At 41.0% G+C, this 24465-nt stretch overlaps 1 protein-coding gene across 1 annotated transcript in view; it reads right to left on the reverse strand.

The window, feature by feature from the left end:
- Window positions 1-24465, reverse strand: part of ccpg1 (cell cycle progression 1) — a 47494-nt gene that overhangs the window by 7618 nt on the left and 15411 nt on the right. Inside the window, exons 4-9 of the mRNA XM_057850124.1 lie at window positions 18412-18497; window positions 18208-18340; window positions 17316-17606; window positions 17148-17230; window positions 7657-7779; window positions 191-1218 (exon numbers count right to left, since the gene is read on the reverse strand). Coding sequence (XP_057706107.1) covers window positions 191-1218; window positions 7657-7779; window positions 17148-17230; window positions 17316-17606; window positions 18208-18340; window positions 18412-18497 — 1744 coding nt within the window. The remainder of the gene's footprint in view (window positions 1-190; window positions 1219-7656; window positions 7780-17147; window positions 17231-17315; window positions 17607-18207; window positions 18341-18411; window positions 18498-24465) is intronic.

Raw genomic sequence — 24465 nt, forward strand, 5'->3', positions numbered from 1 at the left:
TTTTACATTAATATGACTTCATCATGAGGCTAATCCAGAAAAGAGCAAACCAAATTAAATTTGATTTGTCACTCGTAGATCCATTTGAACCGGGAGTGATGGCAAATGAAGGAATGTTCATTCACTGCCATCCTTGCCAGTTTAAATGAATTGGACGTCTATTGCCGTTAATGGCAGAAAATGAGCTTACCGTGGCGCGTGGCCGTGAGAGTGCGGCTCCCCGAACAGATTTCTGAAGATGAAGTCGTCGACGTCCCCGAAGACGTCGTCGTAGAGGCCGCGGTACTCGGGCATGTCGGCCAGGTAGCGTTCCAAGCTGCTGACAAAGTCGGCGAAGAGCATGCGGTCGTGGACGAAGAGGCCGTCGATGAAGAAGCCATCGATGAAGCTCTCCAGTTCCTTCCAGTGGGAGAAGTGGCGGACTTCCTGCCGTAGGTAGCTCCGGAGTAGCCGGTGGACATCGTCGGCTCGCACGGGCTCAGCTGCTCGGTCGAAGTCTCTGACCGACTCCTGGTAGGTGCAGTCGAAGACTCTCTGACAAGCTTTGGGCCCAGAGGCTCGCTCTCCTGATTTGCGAGTGTCGGGTCGAGCTTTTTTTTTCTCTGTTGACTCGTCTCGGTAGAACCTCTTGCCTTTTCTCTTCACGTTGTCTATGAAGGTGGACGCCGAATCCTTGAAGCGGCGGAAAGTCGATTTGACCGAATCGGAGAACTTGCGCAGGTTTTCCTTCACGGCTTCCTTAGCGTTCTTAATCTGCTCTTTGTGATGGCGGACGAAATCCTTGGTGGAGTTCTTGACTGCGTCGAAGGTCTTCTTGATCATCCCTGGCTTACGTGCATTGTCGTCTGTCGTGTCTCCTTTGGCCCGCTGGTCTTTGGTTTCCAAGTAGAGCCTCTCCCACATGTCGGAGCGCTGCTGCTCAAATTCCAGCCTCTTCTCCAACTGCCTCAGACGCTGCTCCGCTTCGGACGCCAGCTCCCTCTCCTCGTCCAGCTGCTTCTTCAGCTCCTCCCCTCGTTCCAGCTCACCCTTCAGTCTCCGGTTTTCCGCCTCCAGGTCTCGCTTCCTGGAGCGCAGGCTCGTCAGCGTCTTGCGCAAGGTGGAGAGGGACTTTTCTTCTTCCCCCAAGGTTCTTTGCAGCTGCTCATTCATGACGGTCAACCTCTGCTTCTCCTCCTCCGCCCGTCTCACTTGTACTCCGTGGCCTACTCGTAGAGCCTGGTTAGGATTAGACAACATCGAATGGAACATGAAAACAGCTTCTTCACTCAAGTCACTAGTCATGACAACAAATTTCTTGTAATGTGTGGTGTTTAAAAACTAAATTAAAACACTTTAAATGAGTTTATCCATAGTAGACGTCCAATACCACTTCAAATGGATTTGACGTCCAACGCCGTCAATGGCAGCTAATGAATTCACCAGGATAATGCAGAAATATTAAGTGTTAGCTGAAAAAAGCATTTTAAAATCACATCGGATAATATCGACATCGGTCTTTCATTATTTGTTTTAGGCTAATATCTGTGAATGGCAATGCTCTCATGTCCTCTTATTGCCTGCCTGTGTTTCTGATGTTTTTTTGCCCCCTGCTGGCGCTTAGGTGTATGTACATTTGACAATCCCATCACTTCTGCTGACGTAATCATACGTCGAAGGCAGCTAATTGCGAATAGAGAGAGCTAAATAGACAAGCTAACGTCTGCAGCCACTGTAACATAGCAGTTCTTGCCATCTCACCACGTTGTTTGTGCCTTATACAAGCATCGCTTATATTCTTCCTTTGTTATAAATTCATAGGCGTTGTGTAGTATATTGGAGATGTGCATATTTCGTTTTGTTTGCATTTGTGTTAAAGTGCATGTGACACAAAAAAGCATGTTTATTTCATAATACACGCGGTATTTTATGCTTCTGAATGATATGGACCGCTTGGATGTGTGTGGAAGCGATCGCTATATTTATTTAGTTGTTTGAATCTCGCGCCATGAAAATGAGTGACTTCCGGCTTCGGTCTTGCATTGATTGAGGAGGAGGGCGCTGTGACGTGTACGGTAGAAGGCGTCCTCTTCACTCTACAGCGTACTGTTGTGTATGAGGACGAAGGATTCAGCTGATTTTGCGGATTAATACGTTTATTTTTCGCATCACGCCAGCCAAACGGCTGCAGAAAAATCATTCTGTATGAGGGAGAGGCGTATGCGCCTTTTTTGAGTTTCAAAAGGTTCCCATTCACCGTGGATATTGTCTAAAACAAGCCCGACTACAGTGGGACCATTGGACTTACGAGGAAGTGAGTAAACATCTTGTTTAGTATTATGTCAAATATTAATAAAGCTATTACAAAGTAAACACTAAAAACTTTCTTTAAATGAAGGACTACTTATGTTTGATCATTGATAGGCATGTAAAAAGCTCCCCTCATGCACATTAGAAGCACGTTAGCTGAACAACAACTGCAGCCACCCTCCTCTGGGGAACGAACTGTAAATTGTTCTCCGCTGGGCGGTTTGCCGATCCACAAAGACAATCAACAACCCAGTCGTCATGTCAAATAATCCAGGCGAGTTATGTGCGATTTTCCGCTTCGAAGACTTTGAAACATCACTCGGTTCGGGTTAGCATGTCGGCTAGCTGTCAAGCCTTTTGATTTGTTTACATTCTCCGAAGCCGGGGAAGGGAACTGACATATGTCCGATTTAGGTGTCATAAAATATCGTTCGGGAGGTGCGACAGTAAAGGTGAAGTCGACAGTTTTGACCATTATGGAGTAATTTTGCCATGTCGTCCTGAATAAATGCATTTTTATTATTTCATATTCCATTTAGCACAAGACTGTTATTTGTCATGACCATGCCGTTTATTTTGCAATTGGGGAAAATACTTGGATAAAAAGAATATCCAGTAAAAATATTGGAGTAGAGAGACTGAAACAATGACATTTTGCGGCTCTCTTCGTCGCGTTTTCCTCGTTCTGAATAATTCCCCCTCAATGGGCTGAATAGTAAAACCGATGAGCCCAGTCTACCGCTGATGTCATCCACCTGTTGGAGACGCTAAAGCCCTATAATGGTAGGCGTGGCTAACCGGCAGATTAAAAGACTAATTTCTCGTCATCTGCGCTTTGCTAAATTGTTGTATATAGTCGAACCGTCTTAAAATATGATTCTAATTCACATAATAATGCCATTTAAGACTTTTTTTCTCATGTCATATGCTCTTTAAAATGGGGTTACATTATTTCATTGCCACGGTTGCTATTCAAATCGACATGTGTTGTATACTTTGCTTTTGATTTTATTTCATATTATTGACAATGTTTTGTTTTTAATTTTGCAAAAAAGTATCAGTGCTCTTGTCAAGAGAAAAATGACCGCGGTAAAGCCAATTCAGCTTTACTTCTCTTAAGAGCCTGATTCGTTCACTATCTGTCCATTTGTGTACCTCCACACTTTGTAATAGGGACGGAGAAACCAAGGCTTTCCGAAACAAACCACTTTTGAGACAATTGCCTTAAATTGAGTCACTGCTTCGAGGCATTTGACACACTGCAAGAGCTCTATCTGCTGGATAAACAGTGCAAGTTTCTTTTTAAAACTAATGTTCTTAAATTGCCTTAGCATTACAATATCTTCAATAGAATTACCATAATTTTCGGACTATAAGCCGCTACTTTTTTCCTTGATTTTGAATCCTGCGGCTTATAGTCCGGTGCGGCTTATTTGTTGATTTATTTAAATTAATAGGTAACACATGCCTCCTAGCATGCATTGCAGCGCTACAGATGTAAAAAAAAAAAAAAAAATCAAAATTCATGTTCTGTGCTAATTATTTATTCAGTTACTGTTCCAGTTGTTTCATTAATAGTTAGTTATGGTATTTGGTAACACTTATTTGACAGCGGCATCATAAGACTGTCATAAAACTGTCATAATTATGACATGACACTATTCTGGGCATTACTGAATGCTCATGACAGATGTGATTACGTGTCATCCAGCAAATTATGTTACTAACTCCAATTTATGTCCAGCTCGGATCTTTTACATCCATTCAAAAGAGGTAATTTGCCAGATAACACTAAAAACTAACATGTTATTAGCATTTATTAATGCTCGTGACAGTATCATGTCATAATTATGATTGTTTAATGAAAGTCTTATTGCGCCACTGTCAAATAGAGTGTTACCAAATACCATAACTAGCAATTAATGAAACAACTGGAACACTACCTGTATAAAATATTAGCACATAACATGAATTTTGATGGCGGCACGGTGGCTGAGTGGTTAGCACGTCTGCCTCACAGTTCTGATATCAAGGGTTCAATCCCGGGCTTCGGCCTTCCTCATGCATGGTAGGCTGATTGAACACTCTAAATTGTCCGTAGGTATGAGTGTGCGCGTGAATGGTTGTATGTCTCCTTGTGCCCTGCGATTGGCTGGCAACCAGTTCAGGGTGTCCCCTGCCTACTGCCCGTAGTTTGCTGGGATAGGCTCCAGCACCTCCGCGACCCTCGTGAGGAAAAGCGGCATGGAAAATGAATGAATGAATGAATGAATTTTGATTGATAATTATATCTGGAGCGCTGCAATGCATGCTAGGAGGCACGTTGGATAACAACAGTGTTGACAGCAGGTGGCAGCAGAGGTTGACTGTCTCCCCCAAGAGAACAGTGATGGCCACATTGAAGCTTCTTGGAGCATAGAAGCTTGATTTAAGTTAGGCATTAAGTGGATGTCGTAGATCTCTTTCAACTGTGGGATTGTGTTATTGTTAAGTGTGATTTACATAATTAAAGTTGACCTTTTTAAGTGTCATTGCTTTGTCTGTGAAGATGTGTTCAAAGTAGGGCTGTCAACATTATCGCGTTAACGGGCGTTAATTAATTTTTTACATTAATCCCGTTAAAAAATTTGACGCAATTAACGCACTTGGCCCAGCTCAGACAGATTTAAATGACAGAGGAGTGAAAGGCACACTTGTTAATTGTGTTTTGCGGAGTTTTGCTGCCCTCTGCTGGCGCTTGGGTGCGACTGATTTTATAGTGTAAGTAATTATTGCCATCAACAATGGCGGGCTACAAGTTTATTTTTTGATTGAAAATTTTATTAAAACAAAAACATTAAGAGGGGTTTTAATATAAAATTTCTATAACTTGTACTAACATTTTTCATAAAGAACTACAAGTCTTTCTATCCATGGATCACTTTGGTTGGTTGGTTGGTTGGTTGGTGTTATGCTTTTAACAGAATGTTAATAATGTTAATGCCATCTTGTTGATTTATTGTAAAATAAACAAATACAGTCCTTAAGTACTGCATGCTGAATATATATATATATCCATCTTGCGTCTTATCTTTCCATTCCAACAATAATTTACGGAAAAATATGGCATATTATATAGATGGTTTGAATTGCGATTAATTGCGATTAATTACGATTAATTAATTTTTAAGCTGTAATTAACTCGATTAAAATTTTTAATCGTTTGACAGCCCTAGTTCAAAGCAGTATTTGTAATACATGACAGTGCGAGTCTTGTAAGTGGCTCGTCCTAGATGTTTGGGAGTAACTCCGTAATGTTAGATTTTTATAAGTAGTACAGTACAGTAAGCACAGTGCTTGGGAACAGGTATATTATTTATTGCATAGTATAAGGATTTCAAAAATCATAACATGGAAATAATTGAGCCGAATATAATGAAGAAAATGTTAGTGAATTAATTTTTTTAAGTATATTTTCTGGGGGGCCTTGTCGTGTCATATGTATGTATCTATTCTAAATATATAATCTACTATCACCACCTAGTGTATAACATTGTGAATGAATTTAATGAAATTAAAGTGATAATGATATTCTCACGGCTGACTTCGAAGTGAGAAAATGTTTGTAGCACTCGCGACAATTCCTCCTCTAAAAAAAAACGCCGAATAACCGCGTTACGCTGCCACTTTTTAATGGGTTCCCACCGATTGAGCCAGCCCGAGCGGGGCGGGCTCCCATCGAGTTTTAATTTTCTTGTTGCTGCTGACACGTCTGTAACGTTCGAGGCCTCGTCTGCAGTAGTCACTAGAGGAGTTCCAAAAAAATCGATTATTACATGCATCGCGATTCGACACGTGACGATTCGATTACGATTCATAAAGGTTCAAAAACGATATTTTTCCCTCATAACTTTATGGCAGCCGCTCGTAGCAGAACAAAATTCAAGACACGTCTGCCGCCAGGGACCGTTAACAGGCGCGCGCACGTTATGATGGATGCTGCCGGTTACTGAGAGAGAGATTAACTCCTTTTTAAAAGACTGGAAAATGAATTTGTGTATGAGAGAAGCAGGTACAGAAGCGCAACCCGGTGGTCGCGCTTTTAGAGCAAGAGGGGAAGAGAGTTCGTTGCTCCTTGTCATTTAGATGTCCAGCAGTAGTTTTAAGGCATTTCAATTGAAAAATGTCCTGAGTGTGTTGCTAAGACCCGTGTGCATTTAAAAGAGGTGAGTACACGAACCCCTCTTGTACTGTTTAGCCTTTATTGTTGTTGTTTTTGAGGTGTTAATAGTTAGCGCCGAGCGCTAAGCTAATTAGCTAATTCGCTAACGTGCATTTCATATGCAGAATGTGTAAAACCACGATTAAATACAGCGGTAACGCTACAAACATGCGAAATAGTACAGAGTTCTGTGAAAACAAAGTATATTGGTTAAAAGAAGTTTTATTTCCAAAGACACTTTGTTTCCAGAAAATGTGGAATTCATTCCATCTGCGTAAATTTTATTGTATTGTTGAGAGAAACAAGTACTCCCTTTAAAATGGTTAATGTTTTTTCACTTTCTTGTAAAAAATAAATAAATTTTTAAAAAGCAGCTTAAGGGGAGCTTTTTGTTGTATGAGCATGTTTCCATCGTTTCTGTTGAATGATTAGGATATTTTAAGTAAATAATGGACATAAATTTGTTTGGCTACTGTATTAAGTAGTAATGTACGATGTATCGATAATCGCGATAACCGCAATCATCGTCAATACCGCAATCATTGTTTAATAATCGGATCGTAGCACCCTGAATCGTAATCGAATCGAATCGGTGGGTGTCTAAGATGGCACACCCCTAGTAGTCACGTGATTTTTGGCTGGCTCAACGCCGTTTTTTGACACGCCTCTACTTCATTTGCTCGAATCAGATTCGAGCAGGAAGGCTCCAGCGTAACATCTCTACTTTGTACTAGCACTTGATACAAAAACGGATGTTTGCGCTATTTTTATTTCAACAATAAATATAGTGGTGCAATAGACTTGACAAGGACAGTACAATGACGTATAATACATGTTTTTGGATAGTTATTTTGGGATTTTTATATTTAGGGGGTATTAGGGGTATTTAAAGGGTTCATTCCGATTTACACAGAAATTTGGGTTACATGGCAAGCATAATAACGGAACTTGTTCGTAATCCGGGGACTACCAGTAAATTTGCATCTGATGGATGGGGGGTCAACGCCACGGTGGTGTGTGATTGTGGTAAGTTGTTTGTGTACGTGTGCCCTGTGATTGTCTGGCAACTATTTCAGGGTGTTATCCCGCCTCCTGCCCGATGTCAGCGGAGAAATGCTCCATTTCAGTGGTATTCAAAATAAATGAAATCAGGGAATGGAAGTTACCTGAACGGTTTCCTGCTTGAAGGTAAGCTCCTTATTCTCTGCACTCATATTCTTGATGACTTCTGTGAGCAATGATATAACATTCTGTTCATTCAGTTCGTCCTGGGCAAGGTCGCTCTTGACCTGCAAAAAAAGGTATAAATAAAAATCACCTAACAATATAAGAACGTAAAACTTATCTCCATTTTTTAAAAACAATTCTTTATGTGAGGAATGCAAAACTGAATTCGTTTTTTTCTTATCATGTCAGGTTTAACCCTTAATTATGGCAAGTGATGTATGATGATATTTGGCTAACATTCGCTGCCAGCCTCTGCGAGTCAAAATGGATTCGATGTTTAGCGCCATCAATGGCAGCCAGTGAGTTAAATAAGTGCCCTACAGAGGGTTGAAAATATGAAAATCACTATTTTATGTGCTTTTTTTATTGTTCAAAATTTGACATTCAATGAAATATGGAAGAAACAGGCATGAAAACAATGATTAACACTGTTTTTCCAAAAGATATGGCTAGTTGTGCACATAATGTCAAAACTAAAACTTAAAATTATTCACGCCAACTTAAAGGGAACCACGGGCTTAAAGACTTGTAGGCTTTAAAAAGCCACAATTGTTCTCTTTACTTAAATATGTTATTAGAATCATATATTATTGCCATTGATTAAAAAATCTAAATATCTTGTAAATGTTTTGACCGCCATGTTTACGCGCGCAATGCATGCTGGGTGTGATGACGCAGTTGGGCTGACTGGGAGAATGGCTGTGCTCTATAAATGCGAAGCTAGTATGACGACTGGCATGATTTTTTCACATTATGCTGCTGGTCAGATTGTTTTGTTACAGAGCTGTGGGATGATTTCCCGACATAGTAGCTGCATCCAATTCCAGCTCATCAGCAGTGTCTTTAAACCGATCCTAGGCGGCTTGCTGAGATATTGACTTGCTGCCATTTGACAGTTTGTATACCCCTTTGTTGGTTGTTGCACCCTTCCCTTGGATTTTTTCGTTTGTCTGCGCCTCACCGGGTTTTTCCCCCATTTTTTTTTTTTTTAAAGAGATCCCGACCTACTGTCACGGACCCTTTCTTTGTCTCCCTTTTTGCGATCGCGTGTTTTTTTTGTGTGTGTTCAATAAACCCTTTTACACAATCCCTCTGTTATTGTTGTCTGTTTGCTTCCACAGTCACGTACTGTAACAGATTTGTTGGTTTTCATCTGAGGACCTGTTACTGATTGCAGCTAATAGATAAAAAACAATACACATACTACCGATGTAGAAAAAAAATAACATGGTCCTTGTGGTGTTAGTTAATGTTACTAAATGTTGTGTTCTTGAACGCTACCTGCATGCAGCGACAGTGCAGTGTCCGCAGCTGTCACAAGACAAACACTAAAGGGGTTCAGCAATTCCTTCCTACGAGGCGAGTCTACACACAAGTGCGCACATCGGTTAAAAGCGGCGAGTACTTGCTACTTACTTTGAGTTTTTATTGAGTCTTTTATTCAGGCATGAAAATGGGTCAGGGGTTAAAAAGGTGAGAACAGTGTGGAGGACATACAGTATGTTCCGGCATTTTGCCAAAATGTCTACATCGGCGATGAGGCAAATTTGACACACCAAGTACCACCATGTGCTCTTAACTTGTTTTGTTTAGATGCATAGAGGCAGAACGTACTAAAAAATGCCTTAAGAAAGACTTAAATGTAGTTATATCAAATAAGGACGGTTTAAATACGCTTCGTGACTAATGTGGTCAACTGCTTTAAAGCTACCACAAAAAAACACAATGGTTAAAAGTATGGGAGGGTAATACATGCAAAAAGTATTTTTGAGGGAGTGAAAAGTTCATAAAAAAACTCAGTAAAAACAAAAATAGTGAGTACTTGCCGCTTTTAACTGATGTGCGCATGCGTGCGAATGTTTGCGTAACTGCGCTGAGCATTGTGTACAGCGATATTAGAAAGAAGCTTACGTATCTTTTATATTACCGTTAAATACACAAGCTTGACGCTAACTTAATGGGAGCTATTTTTTTACTGGAGATTTGGCTAGCTCTGGCAGTGTTCGACGCAAGTTGCAACAAACGGCAGTAACTTTGTTATACAGCCAAATACGAAAAGGATTGAAACCGTTACTCACCAAATCCAATATGCTGGCAAATGCATTCATCTGAAAAAAATATTGGGAGTGAGACCTCCTCTCGTCCAGCGAACGTGAAATTTTTTTTTTTTTTTTAACCTGTCCTGTTCATCTGTTTGACACAGAGAATGGAAGTCTAAGTGCCCAGGTTGTCTGAACAGTTTTAATGTTTCACATTGAAAGTCTGATATACTCCCAATGTGATCATTCAAAATACCTTTTTATTATGACAAAGCAGCGAACAGGAAGGGCTTATGGGGGAAAGAAGAAAAGCAACACAAAAGAAGAAAGAAAAGAAACACATCCACAAACAACAACAAGAAATACATAGAACATCTAGACTAATTATTAATATGCTAGTGCCATCGTCAGCGAGATGTATTTCCGGTTTACACCATGTGGGGGCCTATTGGCCAGTGAAAGAGGGGGACGGGGGTGGGGGTGTCTATAAGCTAAGTGATTGAAAGAGAGTGTACACAAATCAGTTCTGTGATCTAGAACCCAGTAATCATGTGAATCTCTTATGAATGTAAGCCCGTTGGCGACCAACCCTACGTCGCCCCATCGCCAATCCCGGCACCAGGACCCCCCAACCCGAGCATGCCCTACCGCATCCAGCAGTACGCGACCCCCACCGGGCGCACGACAGCCACGCAGACGGGCAGAGAAGCCGCGCGGGCGCCAACCCAGGGCCACGGCCCCCACCCAGCCAGCCCGGGGAGGGAAGGAGGGCAGGCGGGGGGTCTTTGGGGGGTCAAGCGCAGCCCATCCCTCCTCCCGCCGCCCAGCAAAGGAGCCATCGCGGGATCCAGGGTGGTCCCCTGGGCCACCCGCGCACCCATCAACCGGCCTTCAGGGATGGCAGGAGGGGACGCACCACCAACCCCACGTCTGCCCCCACGAAAGCCCGCCCCCCAGCTGGCACGGCACGCCACGGGACCCCCAGCGGCCCACCAAGCCCAAGGCAGGGCAGGGCCCCCCGCCGGTGCAGGCAACACCCAGCTGATACACCGGACGTGAATTTGTGCTTAGGGCAAGATCATCTGTCGCAATTAGCGATCTTTGACGCTATCCGTTTTTCCACTTCAAGCTTGTTTCTCACTTAGCGGTTGTGAGACTTAAAACCTCGACGAAGTTGCTCTTCCAGCTAAGCCTAGGCTAACATTAGTCTTTGTAAGTTTTTAATTACAGTGGTACCTCTACATACGATCGCTTCAACACACGAACTTTTCGACATCCGACGTAAAATTTGACTCGCCATTTGTTTCTACATCCGACGACGTGCTCGAAATACGACGACAATGGCAGCACCGCAGACGAATGCACGGCGGATTTTCTTGTGTGACAAATCAACACAGGTTTCAGAAAAGGTTGATACAGGTGGGGAAACAAGGAAAAAGTTGATGCTTACCTTCTAAATGAAGATGCAAATGACAGAAAAATATGAGCGTGGGGTGGGCATCCGTGAAATGGCTCAACAATACATCTCCACGGTCCTCCTCCGACCATCGTTCGCCAGTCTTTATAAGTTAAGCTGACAATTCTTATTGTGGTAACATCTCCAAAGAAATCGCCAGCTTCGCCACGTTTTCATCATTTCTTTCACAACTTATTCAACACAAAACGCCTGCTGTCTGCCGCAATTGACGGTGTTCTCAAGAGAACATTCAAAGTGAAAGTGAAACTCAAGCTCACCGGTCCGTCTCTGGCACGTCAGCGCCGCGGTGCGTTCAGGTACACAAAAAAACGTCCGCCTTATTAGAACCCGATTCGTTACACTATTACAGGAATTCTTCTTCTTCTTTTTATTATATTATTCCAATTTTGATTTATAATTTATTTGTTTTGCTACGTGTAATTGCCATTTGTAATAGCACCAGCAGTATTTTTTAAGGATTTAGTGCAGGTTTTTGGGCTGTGGAACGAATTAATGGAATTATAATGTATTCCTATGGGAAAATCCTGCTCGACATACGACCATTTCGACTTACAAACAAGGTCCTGGAACGGATTAACTTCGTATGTAGAGGTACCACTGTAGTTTGTATTGTGAATTTGAAAGGAAAATGTGTTGTTTTTGGTGCTTTTTTTTTCATAGTGCTAATCAGTTGAAGCTACTCACACATGGAAAAATACTATTGTACAACCTTTTAAATGTATCCATTTCGTATATTTCAGTTACCACGATCTGAGAGCTCAATAAATTGAAGACATGTACGCCTTGTGTTTTGTTTTTGGGTTCGCTGGAATAGCGTCACTGACACACAAAGCAACAAACAGGGGCAGGGGTGAGCGCTGCCGCACCACTTTTGGCTGCATTTTTGACACATGAAAAATAATAGCGAATCATGTACTACGGTGTGACAGATAATTTTAGTGGTTTTGAAAACTCGACATTTTTATACCATGGTAAACCGTGACACCGGAAACCGGCACATGCCTACTCCCGACCCCCCACCCTCCTTAAAAAGTTTCTCCTCGGATCTACACGATTCACGTAGGTCACCCTTTCTGACTTCAAAACGGCGAATCTCGCCGAAAGGTGAGAGATTTTCATGCCTGTTTATTACCTTTTCATTGCCTCAAAATACTTTTAGCTTTAAAGCAGATTGTTGATCTGTTGACCACATTAGTCACGTAGCGTATTTAAACCACTCTTATCTGATATTACTACCTTTAAGTATTTTCTGAAGGCATTTTTAGTACCTTCTGCCTGTATGCATTTAAGCAAAACAAGCTGAAAGAGCACGGTAGTACTTTGGGTGTCAAATTTGCCTCTTGTAGAACATTTTTGCAGAACACCGGTTTTGTTTACTCTCGTCTTTCCTGTTTATTTTGCTTCTACAGCTCGTTTTGTGAAATATCGACAGCGCTGTCCTTCTTATTAATGTTCCTACCGGGTTCAAATTGAAAGAGCTGAATGGATGACATGTTTATGTCGTTAAGAGTCTTACCCTGAAAGCGCGGCAGAACCACCCGTTAATGTCAACACCCACAGTGCATCGCGGCGTCAACAACAAGGGCGACCTACTTGTTAAACTAATTTTACAAACTTTATAAATATGAAAACATCAAAAGGGGTTTTAATATCAAATTATTATAAGTCACACTAACATTTAAATTTTAAGAACTACAAGTCTTTCTATCTGTAGTTCCCTTCAAGATTTTAATACCATATAATTGAGACTATAAATCACACCTGAGTATGAGTTGCACCAACCAAAAAATGCGCAATGAAGAGAGAAAAAAAAAACATATATAAGTCTCATTTTGGGGGGAAATTTATTTGATAAAATCCAACACCAAGAACAGACATGTCATCTTGAAAGTCAATTAAAAAAAAAAATACAATAGTGAATAACAAGCTGATATATGAGGGGCCGTACAAGACATTTTTCATTCTGGCCCTCTCACACACATACATTCTCCTTTCACATACATATATATTCATTCTCACACACATACATTCTCCTCTCACATGCATACATTCTCCTTTCACATCCATACATATTTACTTTCACATTCATACATTTTCACTCTCACATTCATACATTTTCACTCTCACATTCATACATTTTCACTCTCACATTCATACATTTTTACTTTCACATTCATACATTTTCACTCTCACATTCATACATTTTTACTTTCACATTTATACATTTTTACTTTCACGTTTATACATTTTCTCTCTCACGTTCATACATTTTCACTCTTATATTCATACATGTTTACTCTCACATTCACACATTTTTAGTCTGTGAAATGTATGTTTGTATAAATAAAATATATGTGTATAAGAGTGAATATATATGTATGTAAGGAAAGATATCAGCCAGATTTTTTTTAATCAATTTTTGAAATCAGGCGAAATGACAGCTAAAATAGGCAATTTTCAAAGTACTTTTGTTTTGAAATGATACATCAGAATTTTATCAGAGTACTTTAGTTCGAGTCTTGGGGTCGTCCAGTATACCCCAGAAGTGGAACCGTCCCGGGATATCAGCCAGATTTTTTTTAATCCATTTTTTAAATCAGGCGAAATTACAGCAAAAATGGGCAATTTTCAAAGTACTTTTATTTTGAAATGATACATCGGAGTTTTATCAGAGTACTTTAGTTCGAGTCTTGGGGTCGTCTAGTATACCTCAGAAGTGGATCCGTCCTGGGATATCAGCCAGATATTTTTAAATTAATATTTGAAATAAGGGTAAATGACAGAAATAACTAGCAATTTTCTAAGTAGTATTACTCGGAATTCCTAAATTATTTTTTATATCACAATACTTTAGTTTTGGTCTCGGGGTGCTCGAGTGCCTCTCTCAAGTGGACCCGCTCTTGGGTGGCTTCCCGTTTTTTATTTATTCATATTTATTTTTTTCAATAAAGGGACTAGCGCTGTGAAGCCTCCGGGGGACTTGCGCTGTGAAGCCACCGCGTTCCATTATGAAGCCAGCGCGTTGCATTACTGTAATGCACACAATGCAAACAATGATCCAAATGAGGGGCGGCTAGCTTGACTTCGTTTTTACGAGTGGAAGGTGGCTTGACCGCAGTAGTTTACGAGCGGGTCATATTAGCTCTCGCTTGGACAGTTGAAGAGGTTCGAGAGTTGCTCGGTCTAAAAATGTCTCTCATTTCACTTTCAACTGCGTCATAATTAGCATTGTTGGGTGCAGTTGATTGTGTCCTTTGCCGCCGCTCGAGACAGGAAGCCAAAGAAGTTACAGTTTCTAGGGTCGACAAAATGTTTTGCAAAAGTCCAACTGCTTGCCGAAGTGATTGTGCGTCCTCTTCCATGCTTGCTGACCCTTAGTTGTTATTTTATGAACAGTAACCCGCGTCAGGTTCTCAGCCAATCAGAGCTTACCAGTCAGAGCTAGCCAATCAGAGCTGGCTTCCGCTTCAACTAGACTCCTTCCGTTTTCACTATACTTTCACTCATACATACATACATTCTCCTCTCACGTTCATACATCCTTTCCTCACATACATATATATATTCACTCTTATACACATATATTTTATTTATACAAACATACATTTCACAGACTAAAAATGAGTGAATGTGAGAGTAAACATGTATGAATATAAGAGTGAAAATGTATGAACGTGAGAGAGAAAATATATAAACGTGAAAGTAAAAATGTATAAATGTGAAAGTAAAAATGTATGAATGTGAGAGTGAAAATGTATAAATGTGAAAGTAAAAATGTATGAATATAAGAGTGAAAATGTATGAACGTGACAGAGAAAATGTATGAACGTGAAAGTAAAAATGTATAAATGTGAACGTAAAAATGTATGAATGTGAAAGTAAAAATGTATAAATGTGAAAGTAAAAATGTATGAATGTGAGAGTGAAAATGTATGAATGTGAGAGTGAAAATGTATGAATGTGAGAGTGAAAATGTATGAATGTGAAAGTAAAAATGTATGAATGTGAAAGTAAATATGTATGGATGTGAAAGGAGAATGTATGCATGTGAGAGGAGAATGTATGTGTGTGAGAGTGAATATATATGTATGTGAAAGGAGAATGTATGTGTGTGAGAGGGCCAGAATGAAAAATGTCTTGTACGGCCCCTCATACTGATAAGTGTAAGGTATGCTAACGTTACATGACGCATAAACAACGAACCCGGTATGTTAATGTAACATAGCAATTAACAGTTATTCAGATAACTATAGCATAGGTTAATGTTATAAACTTAAAATTTTGTCAACTTAAAATGTTGTGTCCAAAAAACTTAACAGAATAGAATCTAACACTCTGTTTTTGAGCATACCTAACTCATTTATCAAGTTAATATTATAAACTTAAAATTTAGTTTACTTAAAATGTTGCATTCTAACAATTAACAGAATAAAGAATATAAATATTAAGTGTTAACAGATAATTTGAGTTTTCCATTAAAAGGGTCTTGTTATTTTGAGTATTCCCATGTCATGTAAAGGAAATCCAGTTCCCTTAATATGCAGTTTTAATTAGAATTTTAGTTTGAATTTTCTTTTTGTTGAGTTTTCCATCATAGTTGAAAATTCAAGTTATTTTGGTTGACTTGCAATTTCAAGTTGTGCCAATAGTTTTTACAGTGTTAAAGTAAAGCCCCTTTCACACACATATACCGGTAAATTCCCGTTTAAGGTGACACGGGATTTACTCGTGTCATTGCTTTCACACATGGAGATATATCTCATGAATGACAGGGGGTTGGACACTTTCACAGACTTGTCCTTTGTTGCGACTCGGCGCTCTATGTGGGGACTCTGGGGACGGCTGCTGACGCGATTTTATAACCTGGACATGACGTCGTTTTTGGTCGGCATCGGCCGTCACATTCTGTTAGTCAGATCCTGTTTTGGTACACTTTGCAGCCAAGTCAAGATCATCAAGACTGTATTTAAGCCCAGGCGATCCAAGAAAAGGGTGCCGAGATATTAACTTGCTGGGTGCTATTCGACACCTTGAACTCTCCAATTTCGTGCATTTGCTAGCTTGTTCGTCTGCCACCCTTGTTTTGAAATATCTTACGTTGTGCTGGCATTTGAGTAAATTTGTTTTGTTGTCTTATCGGCTCTCTGCCAACCGCTTTAGTTAGTATTATTGATCCCCATCGACTTACTGTTACGGACCCATTTTTTTATTCCCCCGCTTCCGCGACGCATGTATTTTTGTTTGTATTTGATAAACCCTTGAACGCGTCCCTCCATTGTTTTTTGCTTTGATGTACAACCTTGTTTCCACAGTTGCGGACCCCAACATCGGCAACAAAATAAACCACACATTTCCAAAGATGGTCGATGGACTCTCTTCCTCGGCTCTACGATCCAGTAGCAATTTAATTTCGTTCTGTTTTCACTTTAATATTGCCATTTCCAGTTTGCCATGTTGATGGTTGTGATGTTTGTTTACCGCATTTAGTCTTACTGCGAAGAAATAGGAAATGACAATCGGTCCGCCATGATATTTACATCATCAGCCATCGTGATGTTACCCGGGAATCAAACGCGTATTTTCACACATGCCTCGTCCAGGAAAAGTCCTGGACATCATACTAAGATGCGACCCGTTAAATGTCCGCGAAATCTCCGTGTCAGTCGACCTGGGAAATTGCTTTCATACACAAGGGCTACCCGTTTAAATCCTGGAATTTTAACGGTGTTCAGGTAGATGTGAAAGGGGCTCAAGTACGCTATAGGAGGGAAAATTACAAGATTGAGAAAATGGCAAAAATTTGTGAATCAGACCTCTAAAATATCTTTCAAATTTTTGCCCAGTATTTTCCAAGAGTACAATTCCAGCATTGTACTTAAAATAATTATTGTCAAAAGAATGAAAGTTCTCTTACATGATATTGAAGCACATCCCGCACACTGTCGAGATCACGTTCTCTGACTTTGTTTGCTGTTTTCGGCCTCTCTTGCATGGTACCTTTAAATAAGATTAAAAAAATGCTTTTCCATTCATTCCTCAAATTAAGCTCAATGTGTAAAACTGCAAAATGGTTTAATCTTACCGTAGTAGTGTCCAAGGCCTATGCTGAGTGCGAAGAGGAGGACGAGCAAAATGTAACCGCGGTGGTTTTCGTCGCCATTGCCTCGAATGGGTCCGACATCGGTCCGCTCCACCCGTCGCTCCTGGTCTTCGCCGACTTCCGCCAGCGTCGTCTCATCCTCTTCGCAAGACTCTGTACCGGCATTTGCTGTACTCCTCCTGACCCTGCGTCTTCGCACCGTGACGTTGGGGTTGGTTTCACTCTCGCTACTGCTTGAGTTTGTAGCGGCGGCCGGTCGTCCGGCAGGTAAAACTTTGGGAGACACATGCAAAGATCACACGTTCAGTATCGGTGTGTAAACAAAATACAAATACATACATGCATACACACGCCAGTTTCTTCATGCAAAATCATGCATTTGTGCCATCGACTATCAAATTAGTCAACGACTACTGTATTAATTAACACTGTGAACTATTTTAACTGCAAATTAACCCATTGTGAGTGATTACAGCAGCTAATCATGGAAGCTGCCATCCCTCCCACTTCAAATGGATTGGACATCTAAAGCCATCAATGGCAGCCAATGAGTGTCCTTCAAAGCTTTGTTAAAATAAATGCATAAAACAAAGACAAAATTAGTTTGTGTACGTGACTTGAAATATTTCCCGTGTCAATTAGTTGTTTGTGAACAAGCTTTTAAATGTCACACTTTGAATGGGGCCACCTGTAAAAGTGTAGCCGCCCGTGAGCCGACGTTGCAGACGGCAGCCTAAATTCAACAGGCTGCGACCAACTTTCCAGCGACTCGAACTCATATCTGCGTCGGTACCGTAAAATGAAGGAAAAAATAACCGAGAAGGGGACATTTTTCGAAGAAAGGCGAAGAAAAGGCGAGGCCTTGAATTCCTACCGGTCTCTGCGGCGGTGAAGGTGTACTGGCTGCTGCAGGACATGCCCATGAACGAGCCCTCGTCTCCTGTCGCTGCCGCGCCCTCTCTAAGCTCCTGTAGCGTCACGATGTCCGAGTGGTCGCTAGCTCCAGCCTGTAGGTGGCGAGGTAACATATGTAGATAAAGTTCTGTGTGGCTGCGGGGTTTTCACGTGATGTTCTCACCTCTGAGGCGCGCAGAGTATTGTCCTCGGTTTGTTCTCCCAGCATATCGTCCAGTAAGACGTCAACTTTTCCATCCTTACATCCAGCTAAAAATGTGTGATATGTTGAATTATACCCCAATGTGGATTTACAAGCGAATAAATTACAAAAGTACATCTGAAATAAGTATTCAGGTTTATACAGTTTGGAGTTATTAAATATGGATACAATTATATGGTTGAAAATTGCCACTTGTCTAATTATTGTATTAATGCAACACTAGGTAACTTTTCAACCTTAAAATGAAAAAATTAAAAGAATATTTTCATAACATTTGTGCTAATATGTCGACTGACAACTAGTTAAATGACACCTTTTAGTTCTTGAGGGGTCTGTATCACTTTCCCCGGCACTAATTAACTTCTGAGGAGGGTGGCAGGAACACTGCCTCACAAAAAAAATTACAAATGTGCTGACTGCTTTACGGCATACATGACTTCCCCATATCCCCATTCATTGTAAAGACGGAAGTCGATGCGAACGCTTTCACGCGATTTCTTCAAAAATGGCAGAGTAACAAAAGAGACCAAAAAAAATTGTCCGAGGAGGAAAAAAAGGGTAGGCCACCAGAATATACAGAATAAACATTGCCCCGGCTTTCACTCGCTGGCGTCACGCCCCCCCAACCGAAGTCGTCAGGGCTACACGGTTGCTAACCGTCATATGCTATTGTTAGCCACGTCTGGACTGATTAGCTTATTATTATTAATCCTTCATACAGCCGCTGAAAACAGAAATATTGTTTAATCCATCTGCAGGCGACCGGGAGATTCGTTTTTAACCGATTGATGATTTTATGACACTGTGCGGGTGTACGCTGGTCCCCATGGAAAAACAGCGCTGGTCCTCATGTAAAACACAAGTCTTTCTTAAAGTGCATGTGACACGAAAAAGCATGTTTATTTCATAATACACGCGGTATTTTATGCTCCTGAATGATATGGACCGCTTGGATGTGTGTGGAAGCAATCGCTATATTTATTTAGTTTTTTTAATTCCGCGCCATGAAAATGAGCGACTTCCGCCTTCGGTCTTGCATTGAGGAGGAGGGCGCTGTGACGTGTGCGGATGAAGGCTTCCTCTTCACTATACAGCGTACCGTTGTGTATGAGGACTAAGGATTCAGCTGATTTTGCGGATTAATACGTTTATTTTTCGCATCACGCCAGCCAAACGGCTGCAGAAAAATCTTGCTGTATGAGGGAGAGGCGTGTGCACCTTTTTGGAGGTTCAAAAGGTTCCCATTCACCGTGGATATTGGCCAAAACAAGCCCTACTACTGTGGGACCATTGGACTTAGGAGGAAGTGAGTAAACAATTTGTTTTGTGGTATGTCAAATACGAATACAACGATTACAAAGTAAACACTACAAACTTTCTTTAAATAAAGGACTACTTACGTTTGATCATTGATAGGCATGTAAAAAGCTCTCCTCATGCACATTAGCTGCACAACAACTGCAGCCGCCCTCCTCCGGGGAACGAGCTGTAAATTGCTCTCCGCCGAGCGGTTTGCCGATCCGCGAAGACAATCGACAACCCAGTCGTCATGTCAAATAATCCGGGTTAGTTATGTGCGATTTACCGCTTCGAAGACTTTGAAACATCACTCGGTTCGGGTTAGCATGTCGGCTAGCTGTCGTGCCTCTTGGTTTGTTTACTTTCTCCGAAGCCGGGGAAGGGAAATGACATATGTCCGATGTAGGTGTCATAAAATATCGTCCGGGAGGTGCAACAGTAAAGGTGAAGTCGACAGTTTTGACCATTATGGAGTAATTTTGCCATGTCGTCCTGAATAAATGCATTTTTATCATTTCATATCCCATTTAGCACAAGACTCTTATTTGTCATTACCATGCCATTTATTTAGCAATTGGGGAAAATACTTGGATAAAAAGAATATCTTGTAAAAATATTGAAGTAAAGAGACAGAAACAATGATATTTTGCAGCTCTCTTCGCGTTTTCCTCGTTCTGAATAATTCCCCCTCAATGGGCTGAATAGTAAAACCGATGAGATCAGTCTCCTGCTGACGTCATCCACCTGTTGGGGACGCTAGAGCCATATAATGGTAGGCGTGGCTAACCAGAAGTTTAAAGACTAATTTCTCGTTAGCTGCGCTTTGCTTAATTGTTGTATATAGTCGAATCGTCTCAAAATATGATTCTAATTCACATGATAATCCTATTTAAGACTTTTTTTCTCCTGTCGTATGCTCGTTAAGGCAAAACACTAGTGCTTTTGTCCACCAGCATCGCAAAAATCGACCAAACCCGAAAGGTTACCAAGTGTTGCTTTAATAATATTAATAATATATTAGGGGTGCAACAGTACACAGTAAAATGTAATTTTGTTTCCTTTTTTTAAGTGCCTGGTTCATTTTCGGTACAAAAAAAGGCAGGTAAAAATACTTTTAACGCTTTTAGTCTTAAAAATGTAACCTATAGAACAAGGTTCCCTAAATCCGGACCTTGGTGCCATTTTTTCTGTCGTGTTTTCCATGTCTCCCTCCTCCAACACACCTGAATCAAAATAATCAGGATCATTATCAGGCTTCTGGAGAGGTTGCTGATGACATAATCATTTGATTCACGTGTGTTAGGTGAGAGAGACATGGAAAACACGACAGGAAAAATGGCACCGAGTTCCAGATTTAGTGAACCCTGCTATAGAACTTGTGTAAATAAATGGTAGTGACCCTTTTCAGGTGATATTTGAAATAAACTACACTCAGTGTTCTTAAATAATAAATAACACAATTGTAACTGTAACAAATGTAATTGTAGAAATAAACAAGAAAAACTAGAAACTTAACAGCAAGAACCTGAAAATGATAGGTGTAATTGTCTATGTTCATGTTTTTTTTCCCTAGAGATTTACATAACCACATTTTCTGCAGAAAGCACATATCTGGCTGTAGTGACAATAATTTTCTAATGTGAAGGTTCAACATTCATTGTTGGATTAAGCCGTATTAAGGGGGTTAAAATATCCCTGCAGCAGTTTCAATATAGCTTTGGATTCATCCACCTGTCTTTGTCCATTGCGAAATTTAATGGGCAAGCAGTGTTGTTTTCGTCAACGATGACCATTACGAAAATAATTGGTCGACAAACAGTTTTTTTCATGAGGATGACGAGACGATAACAAGCAAAAAGGGTCTTGGGAGACTAAAACATAGCGAGACAAATGCCAGTTTTCGTCTGAGAGGAGAATGAGACGGAATGTGCCATAGTTTCTATCACATGTTCTCAATGTATGACATAGTTATGCATAGTTAACCTGCATTGTAGCAGTGTCTGATTGTGTCACTCATCGGTATCCTTTCCTCTCCAAGCTTGCTTGTTTTGCAGCACACAGCGAGATTTGTTTTCTATCTTGGCAAGAGAGAATATGCAATGTTACTTTAGGCTTTAAAGGTCTGTGCCGTGTGATCATCACACATTAAATGTAACTCGTAGCATTAGCATAGCAGTCGCGTTAGAATTAGGGTAGTGTTAAAGGCGTCCGGCCTCTTAAAACTCTCTGAAATGTTTTTTTTTTCTTTTTACACACAGTACAGTTAGGTATAATTAATTGAAAATAATGAACTGTTTTTCTGCCGAGTGCGTATTATCACCAGGAAAGTGACGAAAACATTTTGCGTAAACGTTACGTAAAACTAGACGAAGCCAGACATGTTTTGAAATGACTAACATATGACGAAGACTAAATAGTATTTACATCCAAAAGACAAAAATTAAAAGGGCTGCCAAAAATAACATTGTAGGAAAGCCAAAAAGCGTTCCCTGTGCTGCCATCGGTTGTAGTGTCTTTGGCCGGGCTCAGCCTGGGTGTCCGTTGCAACGCCACCAGCCAGTTTGTGCGGAAAGTCTTAATAATAAAGCGCTAATAATAATCTTTATGAGGGAAAAAAAATCATAAAACTGAAACGGTACGTAAGTGAACCAAACCGAAAATGCAATACCGAAACGGTTCAATACATTCATGTGAACTGTTACACCCCTAGTACACTGCTGGCCAAAAGTACTGACACCCCTGCAATTCTGTCAGATAACGCTCCATTTCTCCCAGAAAATGATTACAATTACAAATGTTTTGGTAGTAATACCTTCATTTATTTTGCTTGCACATAACAGATGATGGCAATAAGTAAATCACACTTGCAACCGGTTAAAATGGATTTAAGTTGACTCAACCTCTGTCCTGTGTCCTTGTGTGTACCACATTCAGCATGGAGAAAAGAAAGAAGACCACAGAACTGTCTGACGACTTGAGAAGCAAAATTGTGAGGAAGCATGGGCAATCTCAAGGCTACAAGTCCATCTCCAAAGACCTGAATGTTCCTGTGTCTACCGTGTGCAGTGTCATCAATAAGTGTAAAGCCCATGGCACTGTGGCTAACCTCCCTAGATGTGGACGGAAAAGAAAAATTGACGAGAAAGTTCAACGAAAGATTGTGCGGATGGTGGATAAAGAACCTCGACTAACATCCAAACAAGTTCAAGCTGTTCTACAGTCCGAGGGTACAACAGTATCAACCCGTACTATCCGTCGGCGTCTGAATGAAAAGGGACTCTATGGTAGGATACCTAGGAAGACCCCAATTGGGACCCAGGGACATAAAAAAAGCCAGGCTGGAGTTTGCCAAAACTTACCTGAGAAAGCCAAAAATGTTTTGGAGGAATGTTCTCTGGTCAGATGAGACCAAAGTAGAGCTTTTTGGGAAAAGGCATCAAAATAGAGTTTACAGAAAAAAAAACATGCCTTCAAAGAAAAGAACACGGTCCCCACAGTCAAACATGACGGAGGTTCCCTGATGTTTAGGGGTTGCTTTGCTACCTCTGGCACTGGACTGCTTGACCGTGTGCATGGCATTATGAAGTCTGAAGACTACCAACAAATTTTGCAGCATAATGTAAAGTCCAGTGTGAGAAAGCCTGGTCTCCCTCAGCGGTCAGGGGTCTTCTAGCACAGGGGTCCCCATCTGCCGGGCCGCGGACCGGTACCGGTCCGTGGCGCATTTGCTACCGGGCAGCACAGAAATAATAATTTAATAACGACCGCATTCTGGCCGAATTAACCCTGTGCCCTTGCTTAACACACCAATACCTCTGTCTACTCTAGATATAATACTACGGGATAGATTACAATGTTGTCATAGAAGTCCATTGATTGGACAGCTAGCAGTACATCTTGTTTGTGTATGTAATATATCTATGTGCGCTTGTCCTCTATAATAACGTATTACTAGGCCGCGGGCGTGGCACAGTTGTTCCCAGAAATAATTAGCCCCCACACGAGCGAAGATAACTGGAAAACAGACGTCTTTGGACATATTTTTAAGGCGAAAAGGATATTTTTACGGCGAAAAGGGCACCTGACGAGCCTACAACCTCGAAGACCCACGAACTGCGAAGGAGTGGATTCGTGACCCGTTTGTGAATAAATGGAGAGATCGCAAATGACGGCGACCTTAATAAACGTACATTTGAGACAACAACTCTACCGAGGTTCTGGATTAAAGTCATTCTGGAATATCCTGACATCGCGACAAGAGCATTGAAAACCTTGCTACAATTTCCAACATCGTATCGTTGTGAACCGGGGTTCTTTATTAATGTTTAACAACAAGTCGAAGTCGTTAATGGTGAGCGCGGTGTGCAGCTGTTGTGTGCAGCTTACATGGCAGGATGAATCTGAGGAGAACTTTTCTACAAGACCTTCCATGATCAAACGTAAGTTAATATTCCTTTCTTTCAAGAAAGTTTGTAGTGTTTACTTTGGAATCGCATTTGCGCATTTTGCGGCTATGTTTAACGTTACGCGCATGCGCAGAACCGCATCGTTGCAATTTTTGATGGGTTGCAAAATTTGTCAGAACACCGGTCCGTGAAAAAAAAGACCCAAATAACACCGGTCCGTGGTGCAAAAAAGGTTGGGGACCCCTGTTCTAGCAGACCCAAAACACACTTCAAACACTACTTGAAAATGGTTTGAGAGAAAGCACTGGAG

This window comes from Corythoichthys intestinalis, chromosome 1 (assembly GCF_030265065.1).
Source record: "Corythoichthys intestinalis isolate RoL2023-P3 chromosome 1, ASM3026506v1, whole genome shotgun sequence".
NCBI classification, from domain to species: domain Eukaryota; kingdom Metazoa; phylum Chordata; class Actinopteri; order Syngnathiformes; family Syngnathidae; genus Corythoichthys; species Corythoichthys intestinalis.